General features: G+C 46.0%; 1 protein-coding gene across 2 annotated transcripts in view; it reads left to right on the top strand.

The window, feature by feature from the left end:
- The window catches only part of LOC146871768 (guanine nucleotide-binding protein G(i) subunit alpha-3-like), a 636405-nt gene extending 616080 nt beyond the window's left edge, over positions 1–20325 (top strand). For both annotated transcript variants that reach the window (XM_085651295.1, XM_085651291.1), the window contains exons 7-9: positions 14510–14663; positions 15962–16176; positions 17713–20325. In XM_085651295.1, the coding sequence (XP_085507421.1) occupies positions 14510–14663; positions 15962–16152 (345 nt within the window). In that variant the 3' untranslated portion in view covers positions 16153–16176; positions 17713–20325. The remainder of the gene's footprint in view (positions 1–14509; positions 14664–15961; positions 16177–17712) is intronic.
- Positions 20326–20731: the final 406 nt, after the last annotated feature.

Below are 20731 nucleotides of genomic sequence, written 5' to 3'. Positions count from 1 at the left end.
GACTCCCTCAGCCTGCCCACCGATCACACACACCTGTCTGGGGCAGGCTACAGGATTTTCTTCCTCGCTGGCAGAAATTCACATGAGACAAGTGGGTGTTAGTGTTGGTTCGCCATGGGTACTGCCTAGAACTCATCACAACCCTCCCAAATTGCCACCCGCAACCACACCCTCAGCAGAAAATATCTCAGTCTTCTAGGAGGAAGTAGAAGCACTTCTTCAAAAAGAGGCCATGGAACCAGTGCACTTCACCAGGAGGGCATAGGGTTTTACTCTGTCGCTACTTTCTCATTCCCAAGAAGGACAATTCCCTCAGGCCCATTCTAGACCTCAGGCCCCTCAACCTGTACATCCTCTCCAAACACTTCCATATAGTAATGTTGTATGATATGATTCCTCTTCTTCAAAAAGGCAACTACATGGGGGCGCTAGACCTCAAGGATGCCTACTTTAACATCCCCATTCATCCTTGCAACCAACGTTACCTACACTACGGGGTAAGTGGCCATCACTGTCAATTCAAAGTACTTTAGCGTCACCTCTGTCCCAAGGGTCTTCATCCAGTTCCTAGCAGTGGTGGCTTCCCGCGTAAGAGAAGTAATTCAGATATTCCCCTACCTCGACCATTTGCTGATCAAGAGCGCAGGAAAGCACCAGTGCTAGTGCATATCCAGACTACCATCTCACTGCCCTAACAGTGCCGGGTTCAATCTAGATGCCCCAAGTCTCACCTACAACCTCTCCAAACTCAGCCCTTCTTAGGGGTGGTACTAACTTCAGTCACAGGCAATGCCTACTCGAGCCCAAAGAATGTCCTGGCAGTAGGAACCGTTGTGTCTCCTAGGCATGATGGCCTCATGCATTGCCATAGTGCTTTCCAGCCCAATGGCCACAGACTGAGTGTTAAATGGAGGATCTAGTGTTGGTAAAGGTCAGCGCGCATCACTTTTTGCAGTGGTAAAACAATAACAACCTGTTGCAGGGCATGCCTTTCCTAAACCCCATTCTGCAAGTTACCATTACTATGGATGCCTGTCAAGCCGATTGGTGGCTCACAGAAAAGTCCCCCAACAGGCCAGAACACCTCAACAGGATCAGATCAAACACCCAGACTTCAAACAGCTCAATCTATTGATTGGACACCTGAGGTCCTAGAGTGTGGCTACCTGCGTCTTTCTCAGGATTGCAAGGACATCCTAAGAGATTCCAGAAAACCTACTGCACATGCCTGCTATGCAGCAAAGTGGAAAAGATGTGTTTACTACTGTATACACAAACTCCTGGACCCCTAAAACCTGCAATCCAGGATAACATCTGCTACCTGCCACATCTCCAAAAATCAGGCCTAGCCTACACCTCCATATGGCTCCATTTAGCAGCCATAGCACCTTACATGCAAAACAGGAAACATTCATCCATTGTTAAAGCCTTCACGGAAGGCTTCAAAAGGCTCTTTCTCCCAGAGTTCCCACCCACTCCGGTGTGGAATTTGTTATATAGTCCATACCAGACTCATGGTTCTTGACATTCAGCTCTTACACTCTTGCCCTCTCCAGTGCCGTTCCTAAAAAGCGGCCTTCCTTGTGGATATATCATCTCTAAAACCTATTAGTGAGTTGCAAGCCCTCACACTACAGTACACCTTCATTCAGGTTGTTAACGATAGGGTGGTACTCAGAACTAACCCCAAGTTCCTCCCTTATGTGGTCTCCCTTGTCATCTTAACCAGACCAGTCTTTTTCTCCCAAGCCGGCTTGGTAACAGAGAGTGCCTTTTACACCTCAACTGTCAAACGTACCATCATGTACTTCGTTGGTAGGATCAGCCCCTTTAGCAATGTGGACAACTGTTGCTAATCCTCACAAGGGTCAGCTCCTATCTAAAGTTAGAGCTTTAAACAATTCCTTAGCCGAAAGCACACCAGCGATCAAACAGATGGCAATTGCGGATCTTGGGGCTATCCAAAGTTGGATTTTACAATCAGTAGATACCTGCCTCCCTTTATCAAACAAACGGTTTAGTAATCATCGACCACCAGACCCCTGCTTTTCCGAGAGGCTCAAAATTGAAAAAGGTAGATGTAAAACCCTAGAAAGACAATGGAGAAAAACGATATGCCCGACGCTAAATTGACCTATAAAAAGGCCATAAGGGACTACCATACTCTTTGCAAAACAGCTCGAGCTGAGTATGTTTCTCTTAAATTATCACAAGCTCAGAAAGGCTCCAAGACCATGTTTAAGGTGGTTAAAGAAGTCTCCGGGTCGGAAAGTCAGACTACACCTCTTGTCCTCAATGAAACGCAATGTGAGCAAAGTCGAAAAAATATATTCTGCACTGTCTAGTGACAATTTGTTAAATAATTACCACCCAACCGATACCATCCGTAATGCAACTAGTGCCACGATGTTGGAGACTCATAGGAATACTAAATCCATCAACAAACTGGAAGCTTGATCTCTCTTGGAAATGAGCTCTTTCAACCAGCTTCTGGCAAACATTAAATCTGGCTCTCGCTGTGATTTACTTCCTATCTCCGTTTTGAAACAGCTTGAGTCTCCTCAACGCCTCCTTACAGGATGGCTTGGTCCCTCCAGAATGGAAACATGCCATGGTGCTCCCTCTCTTCAAGAAGGCCAACGCTGATCCAACTGTGTCATCCAATTTTCGTCCTATTTCACTGCTCCTAGCTTTTTCCAAAATTCTTGAAAAACATGTGAATTCCCATTTGTCCTCCTTTGTTGAGTCCCAGAACTTCCTTCACATTTCTCAATCGGACTTTAGAACTAGGCTCTCCACTGAATCTACTCTGCTAGGAGTCACCGAAATGCTGTGACACCGACTGGACATTTTTGACACGGTGGCCCCTATTTTACTGGACCTGAGTGCCGCATTTGATACAGTGTCTCACACTGTTTTGTTGAGAGCTCTGCAATCCTTGGGTCTTGAGGGCTTAGCTCTTCAATGGCTCTACTTCTTTCTTACTAACCGTATGTTCCCTTCCACTGCCAGCTCTAAATCCGATCTGTCCCCTTATGGAGTGCCACAAGGCTCTGTGTTGAGCCCTTTGTTGTTTAATGTTTACGTTCACCCACTGGCAGATGTTGCAGAAGAGGCGGGGTTGTCCCTATTTTCCTATGCTGATGACACGCAGATAAACTTTTCTCTCTCCTCCTCTAAGAAATCTGAATCATCGGCTCTTCAGTCTGATGTAAGGAAAATTGCATCTTGGATGCAAAATATCTACTCAAACTTATTGGAGAAAAAATCTGAAGTTATGATCTTAGGGAAGCAACAAGATCTCTGGGGTCCCCATCATTGCCCCCCTGAAATGGGTGCATTACCCCGGCATGTTCATCAGGTGTGTAACCTGGGCTTTATCATCGACGACCATTTGTCGATGAAACAACAAGTCACAAAGGTGGCTTCAAATTGTTTCACCATTTTTAAATGATTAGATAAAATTCTTTGGATGCTACCCCTCTCCACTCAGAGAACAGGAGTCCAGGCCCTTGTTACATCTAGACTAGACTACGAAAATGTCCTCTATTTGAGTTCTAACAAAGCTGTGATACAAAGACTGCAGGTGGTGCAAAATGCGGCTGCCAGGCTGCTCTGCCATGTTCTTAAGACTGAACCTATTTCTGGCTTTCTTCGCGATCTTTATTGGCTAAAGGTGGAGAATCGTATCAGATTCAAAGCCCTGAGCTATATGTTCAAATCAAAACTGGTCTGGCCCTACAATAACTGCAATCTTTAGCTCAATCCTATATACCCTCACGTCCCCTGCGCTCTGCCATACAGTCTAAGTTTACTGTCCCCAGAATCAAACTTATTTGAATGCGTTGTCGGTCCTTTTCTTACTAAGGACCCTCCCTTTGGAACTCTCCCCATTTCATTACATAAGGAAACCGTTTAGATTTCACAGATGTTTGAAAACATGGCTGTTTAATCGGTAATGTTCTTGTTCCCTTTTTCCCACCTACCAGGCTGGCGTCGGGAAACCCCTCGGGGTAGCTGTGTGACCCATAAATTTAAATAACAACAAAGCATCCAAACTTGCTACCACAAAGGTAAAACAGCCCTCGCTATTGTACCCAGGGTGCACTCTACATGCAAGAAGGACACAACTATGGCCTTCTAGGGACATATCCCCTTAGTTGACGTAAGTAAATCAGTCACTTGGTCAATGCCACACATGTTCATTAAGCACTATTGTGTAGATATTCTAGCCTGACAGCAGGCAGTGGTTGGCCAGGCGGTCTTAAGGATCATATTGCAGACATGGGCATTCTTCACACGGTTGCCAACACTTTTAGGAGGGTACTCTTTACATTCTATGCAGAGCATATGTAGCTACAGCAGTACATGTTACGAACGGAAAACGTAATCTGTTTGTGCCAAGTAGTGCTGTAGATTCACATGCCTCCACTCTCCTTTCTGGAAACGTCCAGCTCTGATGACCGGTCTATTCCTTGTAAACTAGCGTCCGTTAGCAATAGACATGTGCACCATAATGCATTTACTTTACCACTGTATACTACTCTCAAGACGTATGCGAAAAACAATCGTAACATGTAGTCAGTTTATATGTGTATTGCCAACTAAGGGAAGAGTGCCACTATAACTCGTGGCTCGTAACACTTAAGTGAGAAACAACCTGCAAATGTCTAAGCCCAACACTAGATGGCAGGAGGATGCAGAGCATTTGAATGTACAGCACTATATGCTATGAACCAATGTTAACAGGGTAAGTAACATTTTCCTTACTTTTGATCCTATTTCTCCATTATGGTGGGTATCTTTGAATTTATGAGCAACCATTGGTCTTTAAAATCTGGTTCCTCACTTGAACCTTTCAGTCAAAATGAACTGCCTTACTGACACTACTGAACATTCTGGGACAGTGGGTTGTTGGCATTTCCATATGAAAAAGGTGATGCCTAAATACCATGTTTTCTGCTTTATTTTCCTGTCTTTTTTCAAAAGTGTATTTAAACTGGGTTTTCATCCAAATTTATTTCAAATATAGTTTACGCTGGTAAGTTTTACTTTTAAATGACTTTATTTTTGTAAAAATGTTCAATTCTAAAGGCACGTTTGTTTAATGAGATAGTTTTCAAAAATGGAAATGGACCTATGTTTTTGAGGCATGCAACAAGGTGCAGATGTTCAAATACCATTAATTCAAAGAAGTTTTTGATGGTGCACTGGCATTACAAGTAGCTACTTATTTATTTAATGCTCACTCTATATATGATGGGCTAAAAGCCCTCCCTTTCTTAAAGGTCTGCTGGTACAACTATTTTCTAAAAGCTTTGATTAGGACGCAGATCAATAATGTAAGCTTGTACATTTTTATCTGATAGACTTCTAGCCGCAGATTCCTTACCTTAGAATTATCCCCAGGCGTTGGACTGGATCTGGACATTTTTCATGAGCAGTACCCCTGTGCACAGGCAGGTGGCGTTATCTGTGCTGGAAGTGACATGCGCGGTGCAATAGATGGGCTTCACCGCAGCGCACTGATGTCTGTTCTTTTCTTTCCATGCCAGTAAGCACAGACCCGGAGAGAGCTACCCCTAGTCACTTTTTGATTAGACTTTTCAACTTTTGTTGAAGCCTTTTTGAGATGTTTTCTCCTGGTATGGCAGGAATCTCATCTAGGAACGCTGGCTTCAAGCCCTGCTGCACCCTTCGCCGCTTGATGTCTGTGATGGACCCACACCTTTTTTGCCTCTGGTGCCTCAAGTGTGACCACGACGTTAAGAACTTCATCGAAAGTCACACAATTAATCTAAATGCCTTCTGGTGGCTTGACGTGAGATGCCACGGCAGTCTCAATTCTTGTCGAGAAGAAGGTCCCGTGGTCGGTCGCAGAGCCTGAAGTCTTCATCACTGTCATTGGGTCACTCGGGTAAATCCTACTGCAAGAAGAGTCCATTGGCTGATGGGACGAGGAAGCTTAGTCATTCGAGGTCGAGCTTCGTGGTTGAGCCAGTGCCTGGGTCAGCTCCATTCTTCCCCAAGCTTCCAGGAGCTAGAGCAACCCCTGCTCAACTTCACGAGTTTTATGAGGTCATGCGCCTCATATTTGAGCAGCCTGTCCCCTCCGGCATGCATTTAGGCCCCACGGGTTCAGGAGGAGCCCCTACTTGTTCCACGCCAGCAGCCCCGGCACCAGTCGAGCCTCTTGAATCCAGACCGGCGCCGGTTGTACTGCCTTGACCTACCCTGTCACTGGTCACAATGCTGATGCTCCTGGCGCGGCTGTCCCCATTCTCTTTCACTTCTGACATGGAGCTGGAGGGGGCGTTGTGCGACGCCGACTGGAGCCATGCCTTCCAGGCTGGAGCCGAAGTCTTATTCCTATAGGCTAGGACTCTTGGACGATTGGGAGGGGTGGCAGGACCCTGAAGAATACCAGTCTTTAGACCCCAAAGGGAATGGTGTGAGGAGACTTGGCGGAGGCCAGTGGGCTGAACATTTCTCGAGATACTGGCATGCTTTCTCCCCTGATGTGGCTATGGAGGAGGGAGCGTCCAATGCAATGGGGGTGAGAAGAACAGCCAAGGTCCTGGACCTTAGCCTGCCCTCTGGCAGTCAAGACTAACGTCTTTAAAGAGTTACTTCAGCTGGCAGTGACTTCCCTCGGAACCGCTTCTCCCATTCAGTAAAGTGCTTTGTGACATCCTGCTTGGGTCCTGGTCCAAGCCCAGCACAGGGGCTCCTGTGAATAGGACGATTGCCCACTGCCTGCCCCAGGGGGCCCCAATTTCCTCAAACAGCACCCAATTCCAGAGAGCTTGGTGGTCCAAACTTCTACCTCCCTGGTTCATTCCCTACTGCTCTTCTAGATAGGGAATCCATGAGGCTGGACACCTTAGGGATGTTTTCCTCCACCAGCGTGGCATTGCGATCCGTGAACACAGTGTACCTTTTAGGCTGATCCTTCCTTCCATGTGTCATGGGACTCAGTTGCGCAGATGCTGCCCATGGTCCCAGAGGAGGCACAGGCTATACTCTCCCAGGCTGTTGCTGATGCCAGAGACACAGCTAAGTTCACGATCAAATGTGGACTGGATACCACTGACTCGGTAGTTAGAGCGATTTATTTGATAGTGGCCTTATGGTGCCATGCCTGGCTCAGGACAGCCTAGCTTTTTAGGGGATGTCCAAGCATCATGTATGGACATGCCCTTTGATGGCTCTTGTCTCTTAGGAGACAAGTCAGATTCAGCGCCAGAGCGCTTTAAGGACAGCAGGGCTATGGCCTGGTCCTTGGGCCTTTCCTTGACCCCTCACCAACCCCAATTAAGCTTTTCCTCCTTTCATAGCCATGGAAGGGGCTTCCAGCTGTATCTGTACCCTTCCAGACACCGCGGCGCGCACGCTTCCCAGCCTCAGCGCAACCCCCACAGGCCTCGTGGGTCGGACAGCTAGAGGTTGGGCCAGTCCACCAACCCCCGACAGCCATAGCCTCCAAACCCTTATAGTTTGCTCTCTTACTATCATGGGTGCCCAGTGGGAGGCTGGATACAGCATCACCTGCCCCACTGGAGGTCTATAACACCAGACTGGTGGGTTCTTCAAATTGTCCAAAGGGGCTACACCCTCCTCTTCGTAACTTCCCCTCCACCCATGCCACCTGCTTGCGACTGGCTCACAGAGAACCATCTTACCTTGCTCCTCTAGGAAGTGACAGTGATCTTGGCCAAGGGAGCCCTAGAGAATGTGTTGATGCCAGAAGTAGGTTGTGGTTGCTATTCTCGCTACTTTGTGGTTCCCAAGAAGGGCGTAGGCCTTTGTTCTATACTAGACCTGCGCCCTCTCAATTTCTTCCTCAAGAGGAAGTTCAAAATGCTCCTGCATGCTCAAGTCTTGTCTGCTCTGTACCTGGGAGACTGGATGCTCGAATTGGACTTGCACAACTCATACTTCCACATCTCCGTCCAGTCTGCCTGCCCACAGGCTTTACCTGCAGTTCATGGTAGGCCACAAGCACTTTCAATTCGATGGGCTCTGCTTTGGTCTTACCAGCGCAACTCGGGTGTTCACTAAGATGATGGCGGTGATTGCAGCTCATCTGTGCAAATCATGGGTGCCAGTCTTCCCCCATCTCGACAACTGGCTAGTAAAGGTGTGCTCGCTCAGGCTGTTGTCTCCCATCTCCAGATTATGTCGGACCTCAACATGTCGAAGTCACACCTTACTCCCTCTCAGACGCTCCCTTTCATCTGAGCTGTTCTGGACACGGTGCAATTTCAGGCTTATGTTCCTGAATGGAGTACAAGATATTCGGAATATGATACTGTTGTTTCTGCCTCTATCCTGGATTTTGGTAAAACTGACTGAGGCTGCTGGGCCTCACGGCCTCTTGCATCCTGTGTGACACACATGCCCACTGGCATATGCGGCATCTGCAGTGGGACCTGAAGTTCCAGTGGGCGCTGCATCAGGGAAATCTCTCCAACATGGCCCAGATCTCAGAGGGAACTGCACATGATCTGCAGTGGTGGTTAACGAACCTGGATTGGGTCAGCGGCAGACCCGTCTCTCTCCCCCAACCAAATCTGGCAGTGACAGATGCGTCACTCCTGGGGTGGTGCGGCCATCTGTGAGAGATGGACATCAGAGGCTTGTGGTCTCCGTCGAGAACCTGTTATGTCAGCAGTTCTGCGCTCTAGAATTTCCAAGACAACACTTGCACTGAGACACTTTTCGTCTTGAGTGGAACTTAGGCCTCCTGTTCGCCTTTCCACACATACTACTCCTGCCAACAGTTCTCAGGAAGATCAGGAGGAACGACCGGGCACAAGTCCTTCTTGTGGCTCTGGGCTGGGCTCGGAAAGTTTATCCGGAGCTGTTGAGCATGGCCATTGGTCCTCCGATCAGAGCGCCTCTTCGCGAGGATCTTCTGTTGTAACAGCAGGGGAAGGTATCAACCTTCCCCCCGAAGTTTGCAATGTTATTCTGACAGCCAGGCGTCCCTCCACCCAAATGGTATGCACCGGCAATTGGGACACATTTGTGGTACGGTGTGCCGAGAAACAGATTGACCCTCATTTTTCTCCCCTCGCTCAGGTTCTTCTGTTTGTTCCTTCTCTTGCATAGCAGGGCTCTGCTCTGGGCACTGTTAAGAGCTACCTTTCTGCTAAATCAGCTGTTCCGTGGTTGCCTGATAAGCCATCCTCTTGCAATTCCCTATTGTACATCGGTTTTTGAAAGGTTTGCAATATATGTGTCCCCCTTCTCCCTTCATCATGCCTCAGTGGGACCTTAAACTGGTCCTGAATTTTTCTGATGGGTGCTCTCTTTAAGCCCTTGCACAAGAGATTTGTGCTACTCGAACGATAATTCAGGCCACCAAAATCGCTACTTACTCTGCATTTAACATTGCTCTTCAGAATTTTTTTAAAATGGTATGCACCTTAGAATTTTAATCTTTTTAAAATTGTATGCACTTTGAACATCACCGTTTCCTGCTGTTCTTAATGAATTGCTCTTGCACGTAAGTCGGCTGTTCCCGGCTTCCTGCTGCCCCAAGTCTCTTCCCCGTAGCAGCCAATCAGGCGGCGAGAGGGCGGAGCTGTGGACGGGGACCGGTAATAAATGCAGCTAGCAGCGTGGGAGCGCAGCGGCCGCGCCGGGGGCACGCCAAAGGCGATTCAAAGGCAAGCCCGTCTGCGCTCGACGCGCCCAACCGGGCCCAGGCACCATGCCCGTTTGCACACCTACCCCTTGGACACCCTTAAAATGATGCACTCTCCTCTTCTAAACCTCGCTCCTGAAAAACAAATTCTGATTGCTCAGCAAGGAATCCTCGCTAAAAGAGGTGCATTCCCAGAAATTCAGATCCCTACCACCCCCAAGAACAATGTGTCACACCTGGCTAAACTCCAGCCTACGCCCTTATCAATTTACTACCTCAATACACGCTCTCTTGTCAAGCATGAGCTTGACATCTTCCTCCTCTTGCTCACTGACACCCCTGATATGCTACTTCTGACAGAAACATGGCTTACCTTAGACTCTACCCCTGATATGCTTGCAGCAATACCACCTAATTACTATATTATCCATGCCAACCGCTTATCGGGTAAACCAGGGGGAGGGGTTGCAGCCATCTTTCACACCGATTTCAGGTTCAGCTCTCTGGTCTGTCTCGCCCATAATGGGATGGAGAATATAGTAATTCAACTCGAATCCACCACAAGCACATTTTTTTGTGTATTAGTCTACAGGCCACAGAATCAGATGGCTCACTTTCCCCTCTCACTCAGCGAACAGTTGGCAAAAATTGCCACTGACCACGCCAAGGTCCTGCTTATAGGCGACTTTAATTACTGGTATAACGACCCTCACGAAGGACCGCAATCTGCGGAGCTATCTGACCTCCTCACTAATCTAAACTTCACCCAACAGATTTTTCCCCCACCCATTTGCAAGGACACATCCTGGACCAGGTCTGGACGTGTGGCGTAACCACTTCAACCCCCGTAGTTTCCCCCTGTTTATGGTCTGACCACCATCTTCTAAAAATTACGCTTGTACTCCCAACCACACATAAAGCCAGCACAGTCGAAGGCGGCTTTGCCAGGAAATGGAATTCCATTAATAAAAAAGATTTCCTTAACACTCTGACCAACACTAACCCGTCTCCTGGCACTGACATCAATGTCACTGAAGCGAATCTCACTCAATGGCTTCTTGAGGCTAGTAACTTGCACGCGCCCCTTAGGAAAGTCAAGCTAGCTAGACGTGCCGACGCCCAGAGATGGTTCTCTCCTGAACTTAAATCGCAGAAATTAGCCCTGCGCCAGTTTGAGAGGCAATGGCGTCGGGAATACTCATCTGACAAGAAATCTCTGTATACCTCAGCCCGGAAAGAATATATGAAGGCAATTCTCGCAGCTAAAGCTGCTCACTTTTCCTCACGTATTCTTAACACCAATAAAAGCTCCAAAGAGAAATTTGCCATTATGAATGAACTGTCCAACCCAGACAGGATCCTTGATAAGGCCACACCCTCTCAAGCACTGTGCAACTCACTAAACGACTATTTCATTGAAAAACTTACCACCATTAAAGCCAGTATCCCTAAACATCCCTCCTTGTTGACTGCCGTCCCCATGCACAGTAAAAACTCCACACTCAGCTGCTTTCCCCCCATTAGCGTCAAGATCTTTCAGGAGCTCCTAGTTAAAGTTAAATCAGGTGCCCCCTCCGGCTGCTGCCCACCTCATATACTCAAAGACTGCCTATCAGTCCACCCAGGGCCTGCACTCTCGCTACTGAACGAATCTCTCTCTCTCTCTCATCTAGTCAAGTCCCTACAGCATTCAAAAAAGCTATAGTGGTACCCCTGCTGAAGAAACCTGGAGCTGACACCTCTCTTCTGTCTAATTACCGCCCGATCTCTTTGCTCCCGTTTCTGGCAAAAGTGCTAGAGACCCACATAGCCAAATGCCTGTCCAGCTTCTTGGAAGATTCCAACTACCGCAACTCTCATCAGGCAGGGTTCCGTCCGGCACACTCTACGGAAACTGTTATCCTCGCTGTTCTGGACACTCTTCGCCATAATGCGGATAAGTGTTCCCCCCAGGCTCTGGTGCTTCTCTCTACCGCCTTTGACACGGTTGACAACTCCATCTTGGTCGACCGTGTTAAATAAGCTGGCATCCAAGGCACGGCGGCTGGTTGGCTTTCCTCCTTCTTGGAAGACCGGACCCAGGCCGTCTGGCAAGACCATTTTTTGGCCCTGTGGCGTAAAACCAACGGTGGCGTTCCACAGGGCTCCGCTCTCTCCCCCCATTTGTTCAATCTCTACATTGTCCTCTTGATTCAGTCCCTCAATGATAAGAATGTGACAGTCTATAACTACGCGGATGATTTACAATTGGTTTTCTTGGTATACAACTCGCATAGTTCCGTCACCGAATTTCAGGCCACCATGCTACTCATTCAACAATGGATGGACTACAACCACCTTAAGCTAAACCCCGGCAAGACAGAGCTTGTTCTTACTGGGGACAGCCATAAGCTTTTGGGCCCACACTACTGGCCATCAGAGCTAGGACCGCCACCTCCCATTCCCCATCGGCCAAAACATTAGGAGTCACCCTCCACAGTGACCTGGCACTGAAAACTCAGGTGGGCTCGGTCATCTCTAAATGCTTCTTTCAACTGAGGAAAATAAGAAAATACACCGCTTTCTCGCACAGGAAGCTTTGATCCAAGTGGTAGCCTCCACTGTCCTATCGCATTTAGACTATGCTCATTCTGTATACTTGGGTATGCCGATCTCTCTGTTCAAACGGTTGCAGATGGCCCAAAATCAGGCAGCCAGACTGATTCTTCGCCAACCTAGATGGCAACCAGTTACCCCTCTGCTGAAGGAATTACACTGGCGTCCAATCTCCCCACGCTGTGCTTTCAAGGTTGGTTACCTTATATTTAAATCCCTGCATGGCAACAACCCCAAATTCATTAACTGCCTGATACTCAGGCACACACCCTCTCGGAACCTACGCTCTGCCCATCTTTCTCTTCTCACTATCCCCGTCTTCAATCGGGTACGTCTAGGATGCCGAAGATTTGCCACACTGGCCCCTAGATTGTGGAACTCCTTCCCGTTGGAGATCCGTTTTTGCACCAACCTTTTGCAATTCAGGAGATCCCTTAAAACGTGGCTTGTTACACAAGCCTATAATTAAAGCTGTTCACTGTTAGCTTACAAAGCCTATAGCGCCATGAAACCACCCGATGTACGCCCGCTTTATAAATCATTATTAACATAAATATATTAACATTAACAAGTGTCCTCTCAGGCTTCTTACCATCAAGACGGCCTTCCAGATGGCAATAACATCTTCCCAGAGGGCCAGTGAGCTTCAAGCTTTGTCATCCAAGACTCCATACTTGAACATCTACCCAGACAGTCTGGTACTACAAACTAGAGCTTCCTTTCCGCTGAAAGTTGTCACTCTTTTATGTAGGCCAGTCCATCACCATGCTTACTTTTTACGCTCTGCCAAGTCCCTCTAAAGAAGAGGCTCAACTTCACCAACTGAACGCAAAAAGAGCGTTATCGTTCTACCTTGACCACAAAAGAGTTCTGGCTGGATGACCAACTCTTTGTGAGGTATGAAGTAGCAAGGAAGGGAAAGGCCTTGCAGAAGCAGACCATCTCCAGGTGGATTGTGCTCTCCATTAAAATATGCTACTCATTGGCTGAGAATCAACCCCCCGCGGGTTTGCAGGCTCATTCTACGAGAGACCAGGCTTTGACCATTATGTTAGCATGCAGAGTCCTGGTAATGAACATATGCCAGGCAGCAATGTGGGCCTCTCTACACACATTCACAAAACACTACTGCCTGGGCAGTCCGGTCCGTTGGAATGGGTTCTTTGCCTGCTCAGTCCTTGAGGAGTTTTTGGTGTGAAATTGTTCTGCAGACCCACCTCCGGGGAGTTAGTTCTTGGGTATCTCTTCTAAGGTAAGGAATCTGCAGCTGTAAGTCTCAATCAGATGTTCAAGTCACTTACCTTTGGTAATGCCTTTTCCGGTAGAGACTCTATTGAGCCGCAGATTCCCACCCATCCTTCACACTCTGCAAAAGGATTTCTAGGGACAGGGTTTTTTTCCTTTCAGGGCTTTAGTGTTCCACACCAGTATTCAGTTTTCTTTGTGACTCTGGTCTCCTGGTGTGGAAAATTGTGAAAAGAAACTGACAGTGCGCTGGGTTGGTGCCTATATAGGCGCTGCACACGTCACTTCTGCCAAAGCCAATTGACGCCACACGGAGCCAATCAGCGCTACCTACTGGCGCGCAGAAGTACTGCTCACGAAAAATGTCCAGATCCATTCTGATGCCTTGGGATCATTCTATGGTAAGGAATCTGCAGCTGGATAGTTTCTACCAGATAACGCGGTAGCAAAGATACGTTACTTGTTATTTGATACAGAGTATTGTACTTTAGGGTACTGGTTCAAACATAGGTGATGCTTTGGCTTGGATAGTTTATTCAAATTCAGCTCCTTGTAATCCTGGTGATAGGAGGTAAAGTCGAACATCCGAGAGATTTCCTATTGATGGAGCTGGGGTTCCATTCAAGTCTTTTGGTTGAAATCTGTTAGATCTCCTGTCTATAATTATTGGGAGCTCTCCGAGTCAGGCTAAACTATTGATACTAAGCACTGAAGGAACATGGCATTTTCCTCCCATGAAAGGAGTTTAAACATATAAAATGCTGTAAATGCACAATTCCTTTTACAGCGTTTATGTCCGTCGGGAATTCACATATGCAGCATTTTTATAAATGAAGACACCGTCCCTGCAGACCCTTGTGAAATACGGCTACTTCATAGGGACTGCACGTTGGAATTGGTTTGGCTGACTCTGCAACCAGTTTACCTGAACCCCAAACACTCTTTAGTCTGCAGTATTTCTCTCGAGAACCTTAAACTAGCACAACTGTTTAGATAATCAACGTTATTTCTTTCCAGAACCGAATGCATGAGAGCATGAAACTGTTCGACAGCATCTGCAACAACAAATGGTTCACAGAAACCTCAATAATTCTTTTCCTGAACAAGAGGGACTTATTTGAGGAGAAGGTTAAAATGAGTCAGCTTGCCATCTGCTACCCTGAATACACAGGTGGGGCTATGTTTTGAAGTTGTTCACAGCAAGCAAATCCTGCATAGGGCACAGGCTCATAGCCTGTTGTGCTGGACGCATAGTTGTCCATAGTTTAAATTCAACATATTTGTGGGTGGGGCATTGTAGGACCGAAAACCATGAGTGGATCTTCCTGCAGAGATAGTGATACTTGCATGTATTGTGACGTATAGTCCTCAGTTGATTAAAGGAATGTGCATTCCCATTAGATTTGCGGCCATTGATGTAGTGTTGTTCTCTAGTGATTTTCATGAGGTGCAAATTCTCTGGTTCTTGGAGTCGTTGCTGAGAGTACAGTTGTAAAAGGTGCTTTTCTTTTTCCTATGATATTGGCAGAGTTTTTTTCTTCACTGGGTGCATTTGCAGATTGTGTTTTTCCCGTTCTTGGTAGTTTTGCCCGGGAAATTGTTGTAGGGAGACTTGTCTATTGGAGCACCCTCAGAAAGTTATTTTGTGATTAGTTCTGGTGACAGTGAATGCTTTCCTCTGGCAGCAGCTGCAGAAAGCTCCTTTTGTGTGATTTCTCCTGGTAGCAGTGATAGGGAATGCCTTTCTCTTGTCCTGAGGCAGTTGGAGAAAGTGATTTTCTCTGGCACTGGTAGCATGTAGAGAGGAAAGAAGGCCAGATGTTAGGGGAACGTTTGATGGTGAGGAGGGTGCTCCAGAGGTTGAGTGACGGAGGAGGAAGCTTGACTTCTTATTTTCTTCTTTGTTTTGTTATTCTTAGGAATATTTGGTGAGAGCTGTGAGTGGAGTTTTCAGGCTATACATGGATGCATTTTTTGTGTGTACAACCTTGTAGACGATGCAGAAGGATTTGAATGTGATGCGAGCAGGAGAAGGGAGCAAGTAGAGTGGGGGTGATGTGATAATGTTCTCATTTAGCTGAGCCTCGTGGGTAGCTTTAATTTGGAAGTCTGTGATGTCAGGAAGGCTGGTGAGCAGGGTGTTGGCACCATCCATGCTGTCGTGAATAAAAACTTGCAGTTATGCGGAAAAGAGGCTGAAAGAAGCAATGTAATCTTGTGCAGGTGGCAGATTTTCTGTCAGGCTGTTTGGGTCTCTTTGTTTATCTGGCTTTAAAAGAGGCACTTGTGTCTATGCAGAAAACCCTAGATTTGACTGTGAATGTAAGGGAGATCCTTCAAGTTGCTTGAAATCAGCGAGCTATTGATTGGTGTATGAAGTACAGTTGTGCAAAGTTTTTTTCCATGAATGTTTCAATTATTATTGGGCATCTTACATTCGTTCACAAGTTGACATGCATTTCTTCCAAGGGCCGAACACGTATGAAGATGCTGCAGCCTACATTGAGGGGCAGTTTGAAGACCTGAACCGCAGAAAAGAAACCAAGGAGATATACACGCACTTCACCTGTGCCACGGACACCAAGAATGTGCAGTTTGTCTTTGATGCCGTCACTGACGTCATCATTAGGACCAACCTAAAGGAGTGTGGGCTTTCCTAAAACAGAAACGTGACCCTGTGACAGGTAACAAAGGGGGAGGCCTAGACCAGAATGAGAAACTGGGCAAGTACTGCTAACTCAATGTGAGGCGGAACGAGGACTGTTAACTCGACTGTGCAGTATGAGGGTCAGGAGGCGAATGGTAGTGTGGTGTGTTGTGATAATGCTGTGCGGTTTGTGCAGAGTAGTAGTGCAGTATGGTCACAAAGGGCTCTACCATGCCTAGATAATATAGTCTTGGCCCTCTGAGGGCCATCTATTGAGCCTTTCTATCAACCACAAGCGTGAGAGAAAAAGGAACGGTGTAGGGAATAGAAAGTGGACAAAGGTGGCTACGATGAGAAGCACAGTAACTTAGTCATTTACTAGTGCTGTGATCATAGAGCAGGCGACTCTGTTTCCTGAGTCTCGGAACATGAGGAGCAAGAAGGTATCTGTGTACTTAGTGTCAAACTTGATTCAGGCAAGCTTTTTTTAAAAACTATGGTTCATTGGAAATGTCTATTAAGGAGATTCTTGTAAAATGTAGTGATTGAACATAGTGCCAGAAATCGAACATTATTTAAAATCGAAAACTAGTTTTTAAGTCTTATATTGCTAATTCAGAATACAAAATGAAATGACATAAAAATCGTTATGATCCAGACAGTTAGAATTCAGTTAGCTAAACCTGATCAAGTTCTCCTTATGCGGAGTATAAAAAGGTGGACCATGAATTACCAAGCATCCCATTGCCATCAATGTTTAGCATACCAACAAAGCTGACACATCCTGTAGTACTCTGCCTTAATTTCAGTACAATTCTGGAGTATGACTCAAAGGGTACATTTTTGGTTCACAGTTCAGCTAAACGCAAGATGGAATGACTTTTGGTAAATGTTGAGTCAGTCCGCTTTATGCCTCCCATGGTTTGTGGCCGGGGTCCCTCTTCTAGCTTACAGCGAGGTTCGGTTGTCAAGAATAGCATTGTTCTTGTGACAGGGCTCAAAACTATGATTTTGCCATGTGGCAGAAATTTCCAGTTCAAGTACATGAGTTTTGGGGTCTCGGTCGATTGAAATTGAAGAAAGGTGGTATAGATCTGCATTGGTTTGGGGAGTATTTGTTTGGGAAGGACCAGAGTGCTTGAAGAATCTTAACTTTGAGAGTGGGTATTGGGGGTATTGGTATTTAGGAGGAAGTTCTAGGAGCATAGTCCCCAGTAATCTAATGGTCCAAATTGAAAGCAAGAACCTAGTCATCCTAGGCTCTATCGCCACTAGGGACATGTAAAGCAGGGACAGTGTTGGGGCTTCGGTCATGAAGGGCTTTACTTTACTGGAGGCTGGTTCACCTATTGTATGGGCTGCCCATTTGATGTGATAAGTACATTTCATGATATGAGTGCAAAGTTAGTGAAGGTATATATTGTTGGCTTGCGTGAGTGTGCATACATACCTGTAGGAGTGCGTATAATGCTTGGGTGATGTGTGCATGCACGTAGATAGATGGATGTGTTTTGAGTGCCCAGATAGCTTGCTTGTGGAAGACCAATAGTGAATCTTTTATCTTCTCTTTCAGTTGTACTCTGAGATGTGTTCATGCCGATGATGCTCCGTGAAAGGACCTCACCGGTTCTGGACCATGTTTGGAAGCGAATCGCAGCCTCAACAATCTGAGAGTTTTTAGCACAATCTCCAGCACAGTCTGTCCTCCTTGTACAGAGTGCTAGTGCCGCACAGCACCGACTCACTGTCCACTGAGCATTGAGATCCAGTCTCAGCAGAACGCACAATTCTGCCTGACCAGCTGTGTTGTGAGCTTTTTTTTTTGTTTTTACTAACATACCCCCTCTAGTCTACATATCCTAGTCATTACTTTTCTTCAGGAAACCCATTTGCCTTGCAAACATTATACCTCGGGTGGAACTGAATTATGTTTTAAAGCAGCAGTACTGCAAACGTTTTGCCTAAAATAACTGAACCAGCTTCTTTTTAACCAAAACTGTCAATCTAATGTTAGTATAGCTCATATAAATCCAAAGCGGAACGACCAGCGTACACACAATTCTTGGTTTTGGCTTTCTGCTATCCTTTGCCCCTTTACAGGAAGTGCTCAGTGCCTCATGGTTCCTGCCTGAGAAACCTCTCAGTGCCTGTTAAAGAAGCCCCCAAGTTGTCAAATAGAACAGCTGAAATTATACGGTTTTCAGTTTTTTTGTCTTTGTTCTTTGTTGTTCCAGTCCTACCTTTTAAATCTGCTTTTTTGTTTTAATTTTTTTTTATTCATTACTCACATTCTTGAGCACCTATGGGCTGGGTGTGTCTCACTTCTACATTCAGCACACCCTCGCTGGTAGGCCCTCACACCCATTGTTTGCATGGCCAGTGTATCTCAACATTCAAGGCTGTGCATTAGAGAAAGGGGATTAGTAGAACGTCCATAGCAGTAGAGAAGGAGAGATGACATTAGGATACAGCCCGATCGTGTTTTGGAGATGGAAGAGGAACATGTCACTGGGCGAAGGAAGAAACCAGCTACTTTAGTTACACAAAAGTCTGAAAGTACAAAGGATTGATCCAATAGGAAGGTTCAGGGACCATTAAAATGTTCTACAATTCTAGAGAAAGCTCCCATTCGAGGAACTCGAACTATCAGATTCTCTTGGGATAGGGGCATAGTACACCATTAAAGATGTGTGGCAGGAGAACGATTTATTATGATCAAAGGACCAGAAGCATAATATCTGTTATTCTTATGCTCTTTCAGTTGTAGATCGTGTCCCTAACAAGCTTCGTTTTCATGTTCAGTTATGATTTGGAATCAGTTGCTTGTTTTGAGATTTTTAGTTTTGTTTTACTGCTAAACTGTCTTTTGCAGTTGACAGTCTGTTGTGCACGATTCAACCTCCCCCCCCCCTCTATTTCCAATACACTTCAGAGAATCCTTCTGAAATGAATGACCGTGGTCCAACTGATCACATGGTCTGTTCTGCTTTATTCATTGAAGGATGCTTCTCCAACCACACAGAGACCGAGGGACCACACATCTGTTCAGCCCGTCTGTGGGTTGCATATGGACGGCATCGTTGGTCTCTACTTAGTTCAGCAGTCAATTCAGTACCCCAGTGTTCTTGCTATCCCTCAGTGCATGCATTTCACTTTAGTTACATCCATTTGTTTTGAAAGGGATTGCTGGCAGCACTGCAGCTTGGCATTCTGTGAAGGAGTAAGATGTAGCAAAGCTGCATTAATAAGGCGGTTATTTTTATTTTTTTGCAAATGTAAATGTGGATAAAATGAGAATTGAGCCACTAAGTCATAAAATAATGCTACTGAATTGCATATTTTAATGTTTATAATTTATATATTAGGGCAGGTTTATTGATAAAGAAAACTGGCTGTACTGCTGTTTTAAGGAATTCACATCAAACTCTTAAGCACACAAGGCACCCTACTTCTGATGCTAAGACACTTTTTTCAGCTCTTAGTTTCTGTTAAACATTATATGTTTGCCAGAGCGCCTATGTGGTATTCCCATGGTCGTGAGATCTACAAATTCCTTTTTTTCTGCCATGTAGCTGCTTTACTGTTTATTTCATAGAATGCTATTCTGAATAGCTGCAACAAGGTGAGATTTTAAATACATTTTATTCAACTTTTTCCATTTACCACCTTTCGTAAACTTAATTCAACATCCTGCAGTTTAGGGTGTTATGGACCTGTATCTAATTCTAGAGATATGTGGTCCACGTCCAGAAGTCTGTGCCCAACTGCTGCATAATCATTGTGCATTCCTGCCTGCTTCGTTTAATTCATTGGGGAGTGCTTTGAGGATTTCATCTTTCTGCCTGTTCTGCGGACGTTTAAGTGGCCTCATCCCTGCGGACTACAGCCGATGGCATTGCCTTGTACGTCCTTGTGTGGTACCAAACTCCTGCTGGGGTCATGTGCACTCCAGCCTGATTATGATGGACTTTAAGGGAGCTGAGAAGAAGGCTCCAAGGATCACAGCTTTGCCTTTCTTCTACTTGTGGTGCCAAATTTCCATTGTTTTTCTCATTGTGATGTTCTTAACCAGAATTTGTACATTCCTTGGCCACTTACTGCGTAATAAGACTGATTTTCTATTGTCTTACGTTCAAATTCAAGCTGTTTCACTTATTTGCAGTATTAAAATGGCAAGTAAACCTTCTGTCTTCTGTGGTGAAATCGTCTTGTCTTCCCTTCTAGTCTTGACATTTTTGTCTTTGATGTATAAGCAGTTTTGATGATGTTAGAGGATGAGCTGGTATTAATTGGTCGTTACTCGTTTCCTTCTTTGTTTCTCTGCTCTGTCAGCCTCTCCATGTTTTGCCATCCACACTTCATCTGTCTCCTCTCCATCCATCCCTTTTCAGTTACTTTGCTTTTCCCCATCCCCCGTTGTGAGAAGTTGGCCTGGTATATGATGTTCACTAGTTAAAGTGACCACCTTGTACCATGCCAAGCAACCCTTATGGTGTGGTTGTAAGTCAACCTTTTCGGACTAGCTGCCCTAGTGGTAGCGTAGGCTAAGCAGTCTTTCAGGCTAAACTCGTTAAAGCGTGTTAAGCAAGCTG

The sequence above is a fragment of the Triturus cristatus genome, chromosome 1_1 (genome assembly GCF_964204655.1).
Source record: "Triturus cristatus chromosome 1_1, aTriCri1.1, whole genome shotgun sequence".
NCBI classification, from domain to species: Eukaryota; Metazoa; Chordata; class Amphibia; order Caudata; family Salamandridae; genus Triturus; species Triturus cristatus.
Note: the sequence above shows the minus strand (reverse complement) of the source record. Positions and strands in the feature narration are given on the sequence as shown.